Raw genomic sequence first — 16,923 nt, forward strand, 5'->3', positions numbered from 1 at the left:
GGTTAACCCAGCACCTTTTCCTTCTCCATGCAGGTGGATGGCATCTTGAAAACGGTGCTTCGGGATGAGATCATTGCTTGGCACAAAAAAACACAGGAAGATACCTCCTCTCCCCTCTCTGCCGCCGGGCAGCCTGAGAACATGGACAGCCAGCAGCTGGTCTCCCTCGTGCAGAAAGCAGTGACTGCCATCATGACCCGCCTGCACAACTTGGCCCAGTTTGAAGGTGGGGAGAGCAAAGTGAACACCCTGGTGGCCGCCGCCAACAGCCTGGACAACCTGTGCCGCATGGACCCTGCCTGGCACCCATGGCTGTGAGCTTGCCTGCTTCCGCCACCCCAGAACGTGAAGCACCTCTGGGCTCCATGCCCACTGGCTGTTTAGCTCTTCCCACCTGTCTGCTGCACTCACTGCAGCCTGCAGCGTCACTGGGCTGTGGTCACCCCCAATAGCATGTGTGCGACAAAGGGGAAACAGTTTTGGGAGAGCTGCCCCACCTGGAACAGGGGCCAGGCCATTAGCAAGGACAGGGTGAAAACGTCTGAAATTTACAATTCCTTTTACGAAACCAGGATTCCCCAGTTGGGGATGTCTTTGTGAATTATTTTTTACTGTGTTCCTCGGTGTGAATGTACAGATTGGACTGTAGAAGACAGTTCTGTCCGTTTTTAACTCTGAAGTAACACCTCACAGGAGCTTTGCGCTTTTGTACAGACCTTTGTAACAATTGTACAGAAAACCTACTCTGTTAGAGAAACAGGAAATTATGAACAAATCGTGCTGGTTTTTCTCTGAGCACAAACTTTGATGCTGTATGTCCGCGGCTGTGGGATCTCACTAAGTGGCTGATGTGGGTCAGCAAGGCCCCCTCTGCCCTGTGGGAACACCATTCCTACACGTTTGGATTCAGATTCCATTGGGAGCACACGAGCTCTGGGAGCTGGCAGGTGAATCTTACGCTTTTCATCGGCTGGTTTCTTGGGCACCTTCTAGACATTTACTATCATTGTACCTGGAAAAACACTTTTTTCCTTCATAATTTAAAAAGAAACAGCAACAAAGGTTTGTCCATTCACTCCAGTCTGTTAATGTTCACATTTTTATAAATATGAGCATTGAGAATGTTCTAAAATTTGTACAGTGTGATTTTTTTTTTTTTAGAATAAATATTTTATAAAAGGATGTGTCGCCTCTTATGTGTGTGGAAATGCTTGTTTCTGTGAGGTGTTCCCTCAGCCCCTCAGGGACTGAGCCTTGGGGCCAGCACAGGCCAGGCTTCAGGGTGGCTTTCTGGTGACGCCTGAGAGCAGTCTCAGCTCATAACTTCGGGGTCTTCTGTGATGGTGACAAGGAAGGCGGGTCCTGACTGACAGGGTGAAACATGCCCAGGAATCTGGTCCCTTTGGCTTGGTTTCCCCACCTCAGGGCTGCTGCCTGTGATGTGTGTACAGAGGGGCAGGTGGGCAGGCGCTTGGCCTCCTCCATCCTGTGGGTGGCGCCCACGAGGCAGAAGAGCCTGCCCCGGAGGACCTGGAGGGGGGTGGTGTCTGAGGATAAGATCCGGAAAAACGGCCTGAGGGACAGGGCTTGCGGCTTGCATTGTAAAATTATGATTCTGAATTTAAAAGGACTCCTCCATTGGGAAGCGCTTTGCTGAGAGGCAGACGGCTTTCACACAACTCCGGGCCAGGATGCAGCCCTTCCCAGGCCTTGCCTACAGACCTCTCCTCCACCGACGCCCCAGGCCAGCATGGGGGAAGCTTGCGGCAGGTTTCCTGCAGTGTCACTGCAAAATCCAGTCCAAGGGGCAAAACCAGAGGGGCCGGAATAAGCGAAGGTGACCATGAGGGTGCTGGTCTGTACCTGGGATCCAGGGTCATTGGCAGTGGGTGGCCGCAAGATGGGGCTGTTACACGGGTCACTGGTCCTCAGGTGGAGGGTCCCTGATCCCTAAGTGGGTGGCCCTCCACAGAGGAGGGGTTTCCAGCTCAGAGAAGAGCAGCTCCTGAAGGTTCAGCTGTGGAATGTGGTGGTGCTGACAGGCGTGGTCAGCATTTGGAGGAGGGAAGTCAGTGTACTGAGGGCCCCAGGTTCTGAGCCAGCTTCATTCAAACCATGCCCTTGGCGCCCATCCCCCCACCTCCAGGTTTCTAGGAAAACCAGCCCTTGAACAGTGAGGGCAGAGAGTGTTCCTCCGTGGAGTTCCAGCACCTTCTGCTCTCCATCCATCCATAAGTGGAAAGGTCAGGGACCTGGACTCAGGAGGCCAGAGAACGGGTCTGTTTATGGGGATTCTCCAAGCACCACTGCAAGGTAGGTACTGTTTTATTAAACACGTTTTTTTTATTATGAGAAAAGATACATAAGATTCACCATTATAACCATTTTTAAGTGTCCAGTTCAGTGGCATTAAGCACATTCACATAGTTATGTGACCCCCACCCCCACCACCATCCTTCTGCAGAACTTTATTCGTCTTCCCAAACTGAAACTCTGCATCCATTAAACACAACCCCCCGTCCCCAGCACCTACCCTTATACATTCTGTCTCATGGATTTGTCTCCTCTAAGAATTTCCTTTAAGTAGAACCATATGGTATTTGTTCTTTTGTGCTTGGCTTGCTTCCCTCAGCATCCGTCCTCTAGGTGTGCCTGTGGTGTAGCATGTGAAAGCAGTTGCTGCTTTTTTAAAGCTGAATCATACTGCATCACAGGTATATGTGTATATACCACATCTTGTCTTTTCATCCATCAATGGATGGTTTTTGGATATGGTAAATAATGCTGCGTGAACACGAGGGTGCAAGTATCTGTGGGACTCCCAGTGCTCAGTTCTTCGGGGAATATGCACAGAAGTAGAGTTGCTGGATCATATGGTAATTCTGTTTTTAACTTTCTAAGGACTGCCGTGCAGTTTTCCTTAGCAATTGCCTCATTTTATGCCCCGACCAGTGGTGTACACAGGTTTCAATTTCTCCCCATCCTTGCCAATGTTTATTTCCTTTTATTCTTGTAACAACCATTCTAATGGGTGTAGTAGGGTAACGTCCATCTTATTGGGCTTTTGGTTTACATTTCCCTTGTGTTTAGTGACTTTGAGCATCTTTTGATGAATTTGCTGACCATTTATGTAACTTCTTTGGAGAAACATCTATTCAAATCTTTTGTCTGTTTCTTTAATTGGACTGTTTTGTTTTTTGTTTTGTTTTTTAATTGTAGGAGTTCTTTATATATTGTGGTTCCTAACCTCTTACTAGGTTTATTATTTACACATTCTCTCCCATTTTGTGGCCTACTCTCCCATTCTGTTGACAGTGCCCCTTATGCCCCTATGACAGTGCATAAGTTTTAAATTTTGATATAGTTCGATTTTTATAGTTTTCTTTTGTTGCCCATGCTCTTTGTTGCCATATCCAAGGAATCATTGCCAAACCCAATGTCATGAAACTTTTCCCATTTTTTCTAAGACTTTTATAGTTTCATTTTTTTTTCTAAAGATTTTATTTATTCATGAGAGACATAAAGAGAGAGAGAGGCAGAGACACAGGCAGAGGGAGAAGCAGGCTCCATGCAGGGAGCCTGACGTGGGACTCGATCCCAGAACCCCAGGGTCATGCCCTGGGCTGAAGGCAGGTGCCAAACCACTGAGTCACCCAGGGATCCCCTATAGTTTTATTCTTACATTTAAATCTTTGGCCCATAAAGTAGGGGTTCTATCTCTTTCTTTGGCCTATAGATACCAGTTTTTCAAGTGCCATTTGTTTCCAAGTGCCACCCTCCACAGAATAGTCAATTTAACCATATATGAGGGGATTGATTTATTTATGGGTTCTCTGTTCTATTACATTGGTCTGTATGTCTGTCCTTTTATTTTCTAAGTATTTATTTTAGTAATCTCTACACTCAGTGTGGGGCTCGAACTTAGGACCCTGAGATTGAGTCACATGCTTTTCCAACTGAGCCAGTCATGTGTCACCTATATATGTCATTATGTCAGTACCAAGCTGTTTATTACTTAGCTTTGTTGTATGTTTGGAAGTGAGGAAGTGTGAGACTTCCAACACTGTTCTTTTTTCAAGATTCTTTTGGCTAGTTGGGGGTCCCTGAGATTCCATATGAATTTTAGGGTGGATTTTTCTTGTTTTGCAGAAGTGGTGTTTGATTTCTTTTTTTCTTTTTTTTTTTTTTTTCTGCAAAAAGCTTTATTGTCTCCATTTGGTCCACGTTTTGAGAAAGGGCTCCAGGGTGGTTAAAAAGCTGCCTCATGGCTGCATGGGAAAAGGTTCAGGCACAAGCCCTGGCACTGGGGGATGCCAGAGGAGCCCCTCAAAGACTGCTGGTCTCCAGAGGCTCCTAGTCGTGCTTGAGAGTGAGCCTTTCGAAAAGATATTCACCCAGCCCAGCCTGGGGGGTGGCCAGCCTGCGGAGGTTAGTCAGGTGGTCGCCCATCTTCTTGATGAGTTTTACCTCATCTAGGAAGTGGTTCTCCAGGAAGTCACAGAGATGGGGATCCGCGCGGGCAGAACCCAGGGCATGCAGATCCAGAAGGGCCTGGTTCAGGTTCTTCTCCAGAAGCAGGGCGGCTTCCATGGCATCCAGGGTCTTCCCCCACTCATCTTGGGATGGTTTCTGCACGTCCTGGAAGAGGGCGCAGCCGCCGCGCTGGTTTTGCATCTTCAAGAAACGCTCAGCGCCCTCGCACTTCTCCAACTCGCGGAAGAAGTGGCCCCCACCCTCCAGAGCCACATCGTCACGGTCAAAATAGAAGCCCAGAGAGAGGTAGGTGTAGGAGGTCCGCAGGTGCATGTTGACCAGGCAGTTGACGGCGGCCTCCACCTCGGTAGAATAATTCTGACGAATCCGGGAGCTCATGGTTGATTCCAGACAAGGAATTAAATTCAAACTTGGGTGTTCACTGCCGGTGGCAGAAGATGGCCAGGAAGATGGCTCCGAAGGTTGCGACTGGAAAAAAGGTTGGAGGGTGGCCGTTGGCTGGTAGAAGGGGCGTCCCTGGGTCTGTTCATCCAAACACTGTTGAAGCAAGAGACAGATCCGCAGGACTGCCGAAAGCACCGCCTGGTGTTAGATTTCTATAGGAGTTACATTGAATCTGTAAATCATTTTGGACAGTAAAGACATCCTAGCAATGTTAAGTCTCCCAGTCCGTGAACCCAGAATGTCCTTCCATTGATTTTTGTGTCCTCTTCAACTTCTCATTTTATAATTTTTATAGTTTTGAGTGTGTGTTTCATTTTCTTGGTTTATTCCTGTTTTATTCTTTTAGATGCTGCTACAAATGGAATTATTTTCTTTTTTCTTAATATTTTGTTTATTTTTTCATGAGAGACACAGAGAGAGAGAGAGAGGCAGAGACACAGGCAGAGGGAGAAGCAGGCTCCATGCAGGGAGCCCAATGCAAGACTTGATCCCAGGACTCCAGGATTGTGCCCTGAGCCAAAAAGGCAGATGCTGAAACCACTGAGCCACCCAGGCGTCCCTGGAATCATTTTCTTAATTTCATCTTTGGGTTGCTCATTCACCTATAGAAACACAACTGATTTTTGTGTGTTGACTTTGTATCCTGTAGCTTCACTGAATTCATTTTTTTAGTTCTGACAGGCTTTTTGTTTGTTTTTATCAGGAACAAAAGATCTTTCTTTTAAGACAGTGTTGGCATAAATTTTCCTAGGGGGAAAACCATTTTAGTTGTTGGACACATGCAGTCAGAAGTCTGAAAAGTTAGGAGGCTTTAGTTTCTTGAAGGGAAAGAAAATAAGAACTGACTAAAGTTTCTCTGAAAAACTTTACTTAAAAAGGAGATCATGGGAGGTAAAAGATGAGAGTTGGGTCTCAAGGAAATGGTGGAGCTCAAGAAGCATGGAGGAAGACAGCTACCTTGCTGTAGAGGTGGTGGGGGTCCTTAGGAGGGGAAATGAGTATTTTAATGGACACTTGGGCCACTCCTGGTTAATGAACCAGCTAATGGTGGGGAGGTGAGGAGAATAGAGGGAAAAGCAGGGGGAACAGACTCTGGATTATGAACCTGTGAGCTGGTATGGAAATTTTGGCTCATCAGAAGAAAAGTGAGAAAAATCAATGTACCAAAGTGAGGTTCATAAAGGACAATCAATGATAGTCCTCTACCATGAAAAGCTTTTCTTTTAGAATGTCCTTATTAGGGGCACCCGGGTGGCTCAGTGGTTGAGCATCTGCCTTTGGCTCAGGTCATGATCCTAGGGTCCTGGGATCGAGTCCCGCATTGGGTTCCCTGCAGAGAGACTGCTTGTCCCTCTGCCTATGTCTCCGCCTCTCTCTGTATCTCTCATGAATAAATATACAAAGAGAGGGGCGGAGACATAGGCAGAGGGAGATGCGAGATCATGCCCTGAGCCGAAGGCAGATGCTCAACCACTGAGCCACCCAGGTGCCCCTAAATAAATAAAATCTTTTAAAAATGTCCTTATGAAATGAAATGCTAGTGATATGGGTGATTGTTATTAATTTCTCTAATGTTATCTTTGACAAACTAAAAAATCAATAACTATATACGAGTCTCCTGATTCTGGTCAGTATATTTTACTGGTCTGTAAAACAGAAGAGTTTGGGAAATACTAAACAAGTCATAATTATATGGGATTCTGTATAAGAGTGTAAGATGTTTCTTAATCTTTAGCTTATTTTTAACTCCAAAATTTAATGACAAGGCTAAAAAAAAAAAAGCATGGACCTACATCATGCATAGATAATAGATGAAAAATCTTAAACTAACACCAAATATAATTCAGGACTATTTTGATTCCTACACCGCATGAATGTGTAGTGGTACAATTTTTATGTATTTCTGGATAACATGCATTATTTTTAGTGAATTATCTAGAGTTACTGTATTCATCTTGACCATATCATAGTCTATGGTCAAATAATATGCCACTTCACTTATGTCAGGATCCTACAACAGTAAACTTATATTTCTCTCCTCCCATCCTTTGTGCCATTGATGTCATACTTTTTATTTCTATCTATGTTAACCTCACAACACAGTATTATTTTTACACTAGGCTATATTTTCTTTATGTATATGTAAGTTAAATAATCTCTATACCCAGTGTGAGGCTTAGACTCATGACCCAGAGATCAAGAGTTACATGCTTCATCGACTGAGCCAGCCAGGCACCCCTAAACCACACTTTCTTTCTTTCTTTCTTTCTTTCTTTCTTTCTTTCTTTCTTTCTTTCTTTCTTTCTTTCTTTCTTTCTTTCTTTCTTTCTTTCTTTTTCTTCTTTCTTTCTTTCTTTCTTTTCTTTTCTTTTCTTTTCTTTTCTTTTCTTTTCTTTTCTTTTCTTTTCTTTTCTTTCTTTTCTTTCTTTCTCTTTCTTTCTTTTTAAACCACACTTTCTTAACAGGAATCATATTGTTCCTTTGTATGGGGGACTGATTTGATAAAAATGCCTAAAAGGCTCCTTAGAAAGATGGCATTGTTTTTTAGTTCTAACAGTTTTTTGGTATGTATTTTCTTTCTTTTTTTTTTTTTTTTTCCAAGACCACAGGCATGGTATGTATTTTCTTAGGTTTTTCTATTTGTAAGGTTATATTGGATAGTGTTCTATATATGTCTGTTAGGTACAACTGGTTATAGTATTGTTCAAGTCCCCTTTTTCATTAGTGATCTTCAGTCTACTTATTCTCTGTATTATTTAGAGTATTAGAAATCTTCCACAATTACTGTAGAGCTATCTATTTCTCCCTTTAATTCTGTCAACAATTGTTTCATATATTTAGGAGCACTGATGTCTGATCCATATAATTATAATTCTTCTTTCTTCTTGGTGAATTGGCTTTTTATTGTTATATGATACCCTTCTCTGTCTCTTGAATAGTTTCTGTCTTAAAGTCTGTTTTGTCTTACATCAGTGTAGCTGCCTCTCTGCTCTCCTGTCATTACCGTTTGCACAGACTACCTTTGTCTATCCTTTCACTTTCAAGCCATGTGTGTCCTTATATCTAAAGTGAGTCTCTTATGGATGGCATCCAGATGGACCCTGGTTTTTTTTCCATCCTGCCAATAAATGACTTTTGATTATGGAGTTTATTTATATCTTCTTTTTAAGTTTATTCATTTTAGTAATCTCTATACCCAAAATGGGGCTGCAACTCATGATCCCAAGATAAAGAGCTGCATGCTCTTCCAACTGAGCCAGCCAGATACCCCTAATTCATTTGCATTTAAACTAATTACTGATTAAAGAGGACTTAGTTTTGCCATTTTATTTGTTTTCTATGTCTTAAAGCTTTTCTCCTTTCTCATTTCCTCCATTACTGCCTTCTTTCATGTTCGGTTGATTTTTTTGGTAGGGAAATTTTGGTTCCTTTCTCATTTGCTTTTGTGTATATTCTACAGATATTTTCTTTGTGTTACCACAGGGATTACACTTAATACCTTAAAATTTAAGAATCTCAGTGAAGTTGATGCCAATTTAACTTCAACCATATACAAAAACGACTTTTTTAGAGCTGTGTCCTCCATTTGTTATTGATGTATCAAGTTACATCTCTATACATGGTATATCCACAAACATAGATTTTATGCACTTGCCTCTTAAATCGTGTAGAAAATTAAAAGCGGGGTTACAAAACCAAATTGCCATAATATTTGTCCATGTATTTACCTTTGCTAGAGAACTTTATTTTCTTATTTTTTTTGTAAAAATAATAAACTTTATTTATTTATTCATGACAGACAGAGCGAGAGAGAGGCAGAGACACAGGCAGAGGGAGAAACAGGCTCCCCATGGGGAGCCCAATGCCGGACTCAATCCCAGGACTCTGGGCTCACGCCCTGAGCTGAAGGCAGATGCTCAATCACTGAGCCACCCAGGCTCCCCTTCTTATGGCTTTGAGCTACTCTCTAGTATCCTTTCATTACAACATGAAGGTCAGCCTTTAAGCTGTTCTCTGCAGGGCATTTCTAGTGGTAATGAATTCTGCCAGCTTTCATTTTTCTGGAAGCTTTAATTTCTTTCTCATTCTTCTTGAAAGACAGATTTGCTAGATACAGAAAACTTGATCGACAACTTGTTTTTTCTCTTTCAGTACTTTAATTGTCCCACTGCCTTCCAATGTCCAAGGTTTCTACTAGGAAGTCTGCTGATAATTTTATTGAGGATCCTTGCACATGATAAGTTATCCTTTTCTTGAAACCTTAAAAGATTTTGTCTTTGGCTTTTGAGAGTTTAATTTAAAAGTGCCTCAGTATAGGTCTCTTTGGTTTATCCTGCTCAGAGTTCTTAAGCCTTCTGGATTTATAGATACATGATCATCTTTCCTCAAACTTGGGAAGTTTTCAGCTATTATTTCTTCAAATAATCTATTTCTCTCTCTCTCTCTCTCTCTCTCTCTCTCTCTCTCTCTCTCCTCTCCTTCTGGGACTCTCATAATTCCTATTTGGGCCCATCTGATGGTATCCTATAAGTCTCTTAGCCTTTCTTCACTTTTCTTCATTCTTTGTCTTTCTGCTCCTCTGATTCACTGATTTCAAATGACCTGTCTCCGAGTTCACTGAATCTTTCTTCTGCCTGTTCAAGTTTTCCAGTGGAACCGCTAGTGGATTTTTCAGCTCCAGAATTTCTATTCACAAATCATTTTCCTGATTTCCACTGATTCTTTGTCCATTTTCCCCCTTAGATCTTTGAGGATTTGGGGAAGGAGGGTTTTTTTTGTTTTATTTTTGTATTGTTTATTTACATTCAATTAATTAACATATAGCTTATTATTAGTTTCAGAGGTAGAGGTCAGTGATTCATCAGTCTTATAGAACACCCAGTGCTCATTGTATCACATGTCCTCCTCAATGCCCATCACCCAGCTACCCCATCCCCCCACTTCCCTCCCCTCCAGCAATCCTCCGTTTGTTTTCTATGATTAAGAGTCTCTTATGATTTGTCTCCCTTTCTGATTTCATCTGTTTTATTTTTCCCTGTGCTCCTCTTTTGTTTCTTAAATTCTGCATATGAAAAAAAATCCACGAGTGAAATAATATGATAATTGTGTCTCTGATTGACTAATTTTGCTTAGCATAATACCCTCTAGTTCCACCCATGCTGTTGCAAATCGCAAGATTTCATTTTTTTTTTTTGATGATTCAATAATACTCCATTGTGTATATATACCACATATTCTTTATCCATTCACCTGTCGATGGACATCTGGGCTCTTTCCGTGGTCTGGCTATTGTGGACATTGCTGCCATAAACATTGGGGTGCAAGTGTCCCTTCATTTCACTACGTTTGTATCTTTGGGGTAAATACCTATAGTGCAATTGCTGGGTTGTAGGGTAGCTCTAGTTTCAACTTTTTGAGGAACCTCCAAACTTCTCCAGAGTGGCTACACCAGCTTGCATTCCCACCAAAAGTGTAAGAGAGTTCCACTTTGTCTTTGAGCATTTTTAAGACAATTGTTTTAAAGTCTTTGTCTCAAAAGCCTATGTTTATAAGTCTATGTTAAACCTCTGTCTTATATAAGTCTATGTTCAGGAACTATTTTCGGATATTTGTGTTTTTCCTTTGTATGATGCATGTTTTATTTGTGCCTTGTGATCTTTTTGTTGAAAATTGGGCATCTGAAAAATGTGCCAGTTTTTGTAGACCATTTCTGTGCAGAGGAAAACTTTTGCTGATTGGCCTGATATAGAGGCTCTTCTCAGACTTTTTCTGGGTGTGCATCATCCCTGAGCCTATGTATATGCCTTTCTAATTCCCCCCCAGTTACAAAGCTGCTTTTAAATGTCTTAATTTTCTTGAGAGTATTACCCCGTCTTCTCGAGCCTCAGACATTCTATTATATTCCTCCATCAGTAATCTTTTGCCCCCAGTGTCTTCACGTAGTCCTCTTGCAGTTTTCATGGGCCATGCCTGTTGCTTCTTGTAGCTTCCTGTATTCTGAGATTTGAGCTGCGCTGCTTTCGACTGAGCTCCAGGTTATGAGACACAAAGACTAGCCCTTCAGCCTCTGATAGGCTGCTTTGCTCTCCCTGGTTTGTAAAAAAGGAGACTGGGGACCTGGCTGCCACTTCCCCCAAACCATGCTGTGCCACACCAGGGAGGGAGTGCAGGGGGAGGCAAGGGCAAGTGAAAACACTTTGAAATTTCCTATCACTGTAAATGTAGCTTTTTCTTGACTGCACATTTGCTTTCTTGCTGTAGATGTTTGATTCCTAGAGCTTCCATAAAGTTGTTTCAGCCAGTCTAGTTTTTTGCTGTGTCTGTGGGGAATGAGGGCCCAGAGCTTCCTAGTCCTGCATCTTGGCTGACGTCACCATCTACGCCTTTCCTTTAAAGGTTATATTTTATTAAGTTATAATTTGCGAAAGTGTAAATTAAAAATCTTTTAAAAGAAAAACTCATTTACAGAAATATATCAGTCTTAAAATCCAGTCTAAATCCAGCCCTTGACACACAAAAATGAGCTCTGAAATCCTCAAGTACTCGTAGGGCAGGTCCCATAGTGAGGGGCCTGGCACCAACCAAAATCTGTCCATCCTCACATTCTCTAGACTCAGGAAAAAAGGGAATAGTTACTCATGAGATTCACTTTTATGTCAAGTACAACCATAAATTAAACCCCAATGATTGTAACAGCAATAAAACCAAAAGAGGAAAAATTGTCAAAATTGTCTTAGAAATTATTGTTTTATTTATGGATTATTTTAACAGACTTAGTAACAACAAAAATTCTGTATTCACAATACCCATAAATAGAATGACATGGAATCATCTAAGTTAGAAGATTCATATTCAGATATTCTTCAGTTATTAATCATTTTAAGAATAGTTTTATCAAGACTCTAATTAGAACCACTATATAATCTCTGAACATATGAAATATGTTTTATATTTTTAGCAATAAAGCTAAAAGAGAAAAAACTCAGTTACTTTAGTGCAAAGATAAAACTATGTAGGTAAGGTTCTAGATCGTTAGAAGGCAATCACTTCCTCAGACTGTGGATGAAGGTGGATTCTGGTGTAGACATTTCTCTTGTAGTGGAGTATGTGTTGAGCCAACAAAGACCACAGGAGGAGAGACTGCCTGGAGGACAGCATTCTCATTTTCCTGAATGTAGGGAAGTACGGGTGCTGGGCTTGGTCCCTGGGACCTCTTGGTTTGGGGAACATCTGAGTCCAAGGAGAGGACTGGCATCTTGGCCAGCGGTTCTGGGCAGATGAGTGTCTAAGCATCTGCCAGCCATCAGGAGGATGGACACGCTCAGTGGAGGGTCTCTTCTCCTGAGGGCCTGAGCCTGTGGGGGATGCCTGGGGCCCTGTACCATCACAGCTCCTTGTTCCTTCTTCCTCAGGGGGCTGGTTTCCCTGCTGGGCCTCTTGGGCCTCTGCCAGATGCTTCACCCAAAATATTAGGGGTATATGTTAAACTTTTAATTTTTTAAACTTTTAATTCCTTCTGAGTAACTTTTGTCTGAAGTCTGCATTCTTTTCCTAAATTACTGTGCTTCTCTCATGGGAAATGAACTGACCTTGAGAAAGTCCACTAAGGATTTCTGATGTTTCTGGAAGAATTTTGGCCTCCTGACCAGGTTTTAGCTGTTCACATTTGTGTCTGACCTTTAAATTGCTTCAGAAAGATTCTCCTTTCTCTTTCCATGGAGAATGAATTCTTGATTGAATGAAAATACATTCCAGAAATGATACATTTCTTCATCTCTATTCAGTTTCTGCTGGACTCCTACCTCTCACTTTCTGTGACTTTTTTTTTTAAAGAGAATCATAAGGAAAAATGGGAAATTTTTAACATCCAGATTCTATTCTTTATGTGATCATGAGCTCACGTAAAGTTGATTTTCACCTCTCAGGGTGAAGGAGCCCTCTGACTCGGAGATTAGAACCCCATTCCTGGGGATCCCTGGGTGGCTCAGCGGTTTAGCGCCTGCCTTCAGCCCAGGGTGCAATCCTGGAGTCCCGGGATCAAGTCCAGCGTCGGGCTTCCGGCATGGAGCCTGCTTCTCCCTCTGCCTGTGTCTCTGCCTCTCTCTCTGTCTTTCATGAATAAATAAAAAATAAAATCTAAAAAAATAAAATAAAAAAAAAGAACCCCATTCCTATAGAGCTGCAAGAATGTGCCAGACTACACCAACCCCACCAGGTAAACGCCACGCCTATTTTAAATATTTTCCAGAAGCTGGGAGTGGGGGAGGTGGGCAGAATGACTGAAGGTGAGTGGGATTCCAGTTATGGAAGGAGTGTGTCCTAGGGAATACAGTCAGTGTTGGCATGGTAGTGTGGGATGGTGACAGACGGCAGCTATGCTTCTGGGGAGCAAAGCATAACATGTAGACTTGTCAAATCCCTGTGTTGTACACCTGAAACTAGTGTAACATTGTGTGTCAATTGTACTCCAACAAAAAAATATTTTTCAAACCCAGAAGATCCTATAACTTTCATATGTAAATCAATATTGAAACATTTTTTTTTTTTTCAGCACCAAAGAAGTTTCCTGTTGAGCAGTCAATCGGCGAAGGGGAAGAGGATCCAGGAGGCAGTTGAAGAGAGCAATGGTGGGGTCCTGAAGGCGAGTCTCTGGAGGCTGAATCGGAAGAAAGCCCACACGCTGGGCACCAGTGATGAAACAAAACTCTGGACCCCAAATGGGGGAGGTGAGAAATGGGGGTGGGTGTCATTGACTGAGGGTGGTGGGTGGAACAGCCTCACAGTAGCCGTCACAGGGCCACAGGGAAATATATGGCCGCTAGGTCAGAGGGCTCCTTCCAGCCTGGATGGGAAGGCACAGTCTCACAGAGGAGGTCCATTGACGCCTGGGTGGTAGAAGGCACAGAGGTCCTCATATCGACAGTGGCCCTTTTTGGCAGTGTCGGCAGACGGGGCGGTTGGATTTGTCTTCCATAACTTGGGGGCCATCCTTGGGTGGGCAGGTATTTTTGATAAGAGACCAACTTTTGAGCCTTCGGGGATTTCTCTGCTCTTTGTGAAAGCCTCCTCTGGAAGGACCCCCATGGCCTGGTCCAGGAAAAGGAGGTTCAGTATTGGCCCCCCACCAGCCACGACCATATGGGCCGCACCTGGGACCCAGGCCTCCCCAGATTGGGCCTCTGCCCCTGGGAGGAGGTGGGAGGCTCAGCAGTGGTGGAATCATTGGTCCCCTTGATCCTGGAGGACCTCTGTGAAGAGAGTCTGCATTCTTTTCTGTCTGGCTCCTTTCGCTCAACACCGTGTTTGTGAGATTCATCCAGGTTGCCTGTAGCAGGAGTTCGTTCATTTTCATTGCAGTGTAGTATCCCATTGCATGCACACACAACAACTTATTTATCCATTCTACTGATGGTGGACATGTGGGTGGATTCCAGTTTGGGGCTGACTTGGGATCACCAGGCTTTCCATTGGCCATGGGGGGAGGGCCCAGAAGGCTAGGTGGTCCGATGGGACTCCCATCCTCCTCGTCTCCAGTCTCCCCCCGCTCTGGCAGTGGGGGCTGTTGCGGAGGCGGCGGCTGCTGCTGATTCTGCTTCTTTCGTTTGGGCATCGTGGTTGCGGCAATGCGAAACATTTTTAAAGTGATCTCAAACTTTTATTTTTTAAAGCACAACAAGCAGCAGGGTGAGGGGCAGAGAGAGAAGGAGAAAGAGAATCTTAAGCAGACTCCATGTTCAGCGTGGAGCCCAACATGGGATTCAATCTCATGACCCTGAGACCATGACCTGAACCGAAACCAAGAGTCGGATGTTTAACCAACAGAGCTACCGAGGCACCCCAACTTATTTTTATTTTATTTTTATTTTTTTATTTTTTCAAACTTTATAATTTTTTTTTTTTTAATTTATGATAGTCACAGAGAGAGAGGGGCAGAGACATAGGCAGAGGGAGAAGCAGGCTCCACGCACCGAGAGCCCGATGTGGGACTCGATCCTGGGTCTCCAGGATCACGCCCTGGGCCAAAGGCAGGCGCCAAACCGCTGCGCCACCCAGGGATCCCTTTTTTCAAACTTTTTTAACAGAAGTTTATGAATTTTATTTTTTTCCAGTTTGAGATACAGTTGACATATGACATTGTGTTAGTTCAAGGTGTACAGTATAATGATTTGGTACATGCATCTATCACTGTTTTTCTCTGATTGCACTGAAGGATTCTCTGGAGATTTTAAATGGGACCTGTAAGGGCACAGCTAATTTTCTTTCCCTGACACCATAGCACACATTTGGTGTTCTCTTTTCTCAAGACTTTTTAAAGTATCTGAGCCACATCAGTCAGTTTCTTCAAAACTTGCAACACACCTTCTGTGGGCTTTCTGCTTCCTGACAGAGCCGTCCCATCCAAGTTCACATCCCCACATTACATCCTCCCCGTATTGCTGGCCAAGTCCTCCTGGAGCTGAGCTGTGGGACCAGCTAGGGATACCCAGTGTCCCCTGCATCAGGACTGGCACTGGACTCCCGCCCCACATGCCCTCTTGGCTCATCTGACACTTTATTCCATGCGCTGACCCCCTTCCTCCTCCAGCTTTCTCCTGCTTCTGAAAACAGCTTTATGCTTCCCTAGAGATGATAATTCTGATTTAGGGCATTGTGAAGGGGACTTGTGAAGCCTCCCTTCATTCCTCTGTTGGCTTCTAGAGGCTGATTTGGTTGCAGTTACTTGGCGCTGGGTGTGTTCTGAGGACTCGCTTGAAGACTGAGCTTTCATCCATCAGCTGTTGGCGCAACTGTTCCACACATTGAGTTTTCTCTTTGCTTAGTTGACTTGTGAAACTCTTGACATGAAATCTCAAGTAAGGGGGGGTGGGGCTTTCTGTGTGAAGCTAAGCTGCTCAAGGGGGCTGCCTTTCCTTCAGGAAGACTCCTTGTCTTGTTTGCACAAATCAGGCTTTTCGTGATGAAAAATCAAGTATGACCCTAATTGTCACCATCTCCCACAGCAATCTGTGTGTGCTGGTCCCCGGCCGAGGACCTCTGCAAAAGTGTCACCTCTTGGCAGCATGACCAGCATGACATAGAGCACTGCAGCCGTCAACAGGTAGGCGAGCACGTACTCCCCTGGCACAAAGACAGAGGCGCTCTCGCCCAACGTCCCCTGGGAGCCCCTGGGCAGGAATCTGACCCCATGACCCCCAGGGCTGGTGCACATGGTCCCTGGGGCCAGAGGGGCTTCCTGGAGTCTGGATCACCCTGGCCCTGCCTGATGGCCTATGAGCCGTGGGGGGCCGGTACATGCGGCCAGCTGTGGCCAGCATTGTCCTTTCCCTGCATCATTCTGTGTCCGGATGCCACATCTGCCCTGCAGGGCTCAGGAAACTCCCCCCATGCAGGCCCCTCCTGCATTAGGTCTGGCCAGCTTTGAATATCTAGGAGGGTTACGGGAGGGGTTCTGGAGGGTCTCACACAAGGTACTACTCTCCCCTTAAAAGCCAGTGGAATGTTCAGTGTTCACGGTTCAGGAATCTGAGGTCTGGCTGTGAGCAAGGAAACTTGATTTCAAACCCATCCTGCAAGCAGTGAAATGCTTGAGGTGAGGTAGAAGCCCTTCAGGATGTTGAGATCACAACAGGGATCCTGGGGGCCAAGGGCTCCTCCTGGGGGCAAGAGGGCTGGGGGCGCCTGGTCTGCAGGAGGCTGCCATATGACACACTGATTGCAGCCTGTGAGACTCTGAGCAGAGGACCAACTTGAGTTGTGGTAGGAGTCCTGATCCATGAAAAATGTGAGTTAAGAAAAAAAAAAAAGGGAAAAAAACAGCCATGTATACAAGGGAATTTAAAAAGCCATGCTCATGTTCATGGAAAGACACAGGTTCAAGAAAGACCAGAGAAGACCTCAAGCTTTCACCTCAGGCTCATCAGAGATAACTTCAACAATTTAAAAGAAAAAATAATGGGGAAAGAGGATAATCTGATTTCCAGATTT

The 16,923-nt window shown here is 44.1% G+C and overlaps 1 protein-coding gene, 1 long non-coding RNA gene and 1 pseudogene across 16 annotated transcripts in view; 2 read left to right on the forward strand and 1 right to left on the reverse strand.

Annotated features, from left to right (window-relative positions):
- Positions 1-1,182, forward strand: part of TRRAP (transformation/transcription domain associated protein) — a 115,402-nt gene extending 114,220 nt beyond the window's left edge. For all 15 annotated transcript variants that reach the window (XM_077907794.1, XM_077907803.1, XM_077907802.1 and 12 more), the window contains one exon: positions 34-1,182. In XM_077907794.1, the coding sequence (XP_077763920.1) occupies positions 34-318 (285 nt within the window). In that variant the 3' untranslated portion in view covers positions 319-1,182. The remainder of the gene's footprint in view (positions 1-33) is intronic.
- Positions 1,183-2,023: 841 nt separating this feature from the next.
- On the forward strand, positions 2,024-16,825 carry LOC144319554 (uncharacterized). The gene is made up of 3 exons (XR_013385365.1): positions 2,024-2,313; positions 13,490-13,664; positions 15,939-16,825. It is a non-coding gene; the product is annotated as an uncharacterized LOC144319554 (long non-coding RNA).
- LOC144319553 (proline-rich protein 3 pseudogene) lies at positions 11,808-14,716 on the reverse strand (annotated as a pseudogene).
- Positions 16,826-16,923: the final 98 nt, after the last annotated feature.

This window comes from Canis aureus, chromosome 8 (assembly GCF_053574225.1).
Source record: "Canis aureus isolate CA01 chromosome 8, VMU_Caureus_v.1.0, whole genome shotgun sequence".
In the NCBI taxonomy this organism is placed as follows: Eukaryota; Metazoa; Chordata; class Mammalia; order Carnivora; family Canidae; genus Canis; species Canis aureus.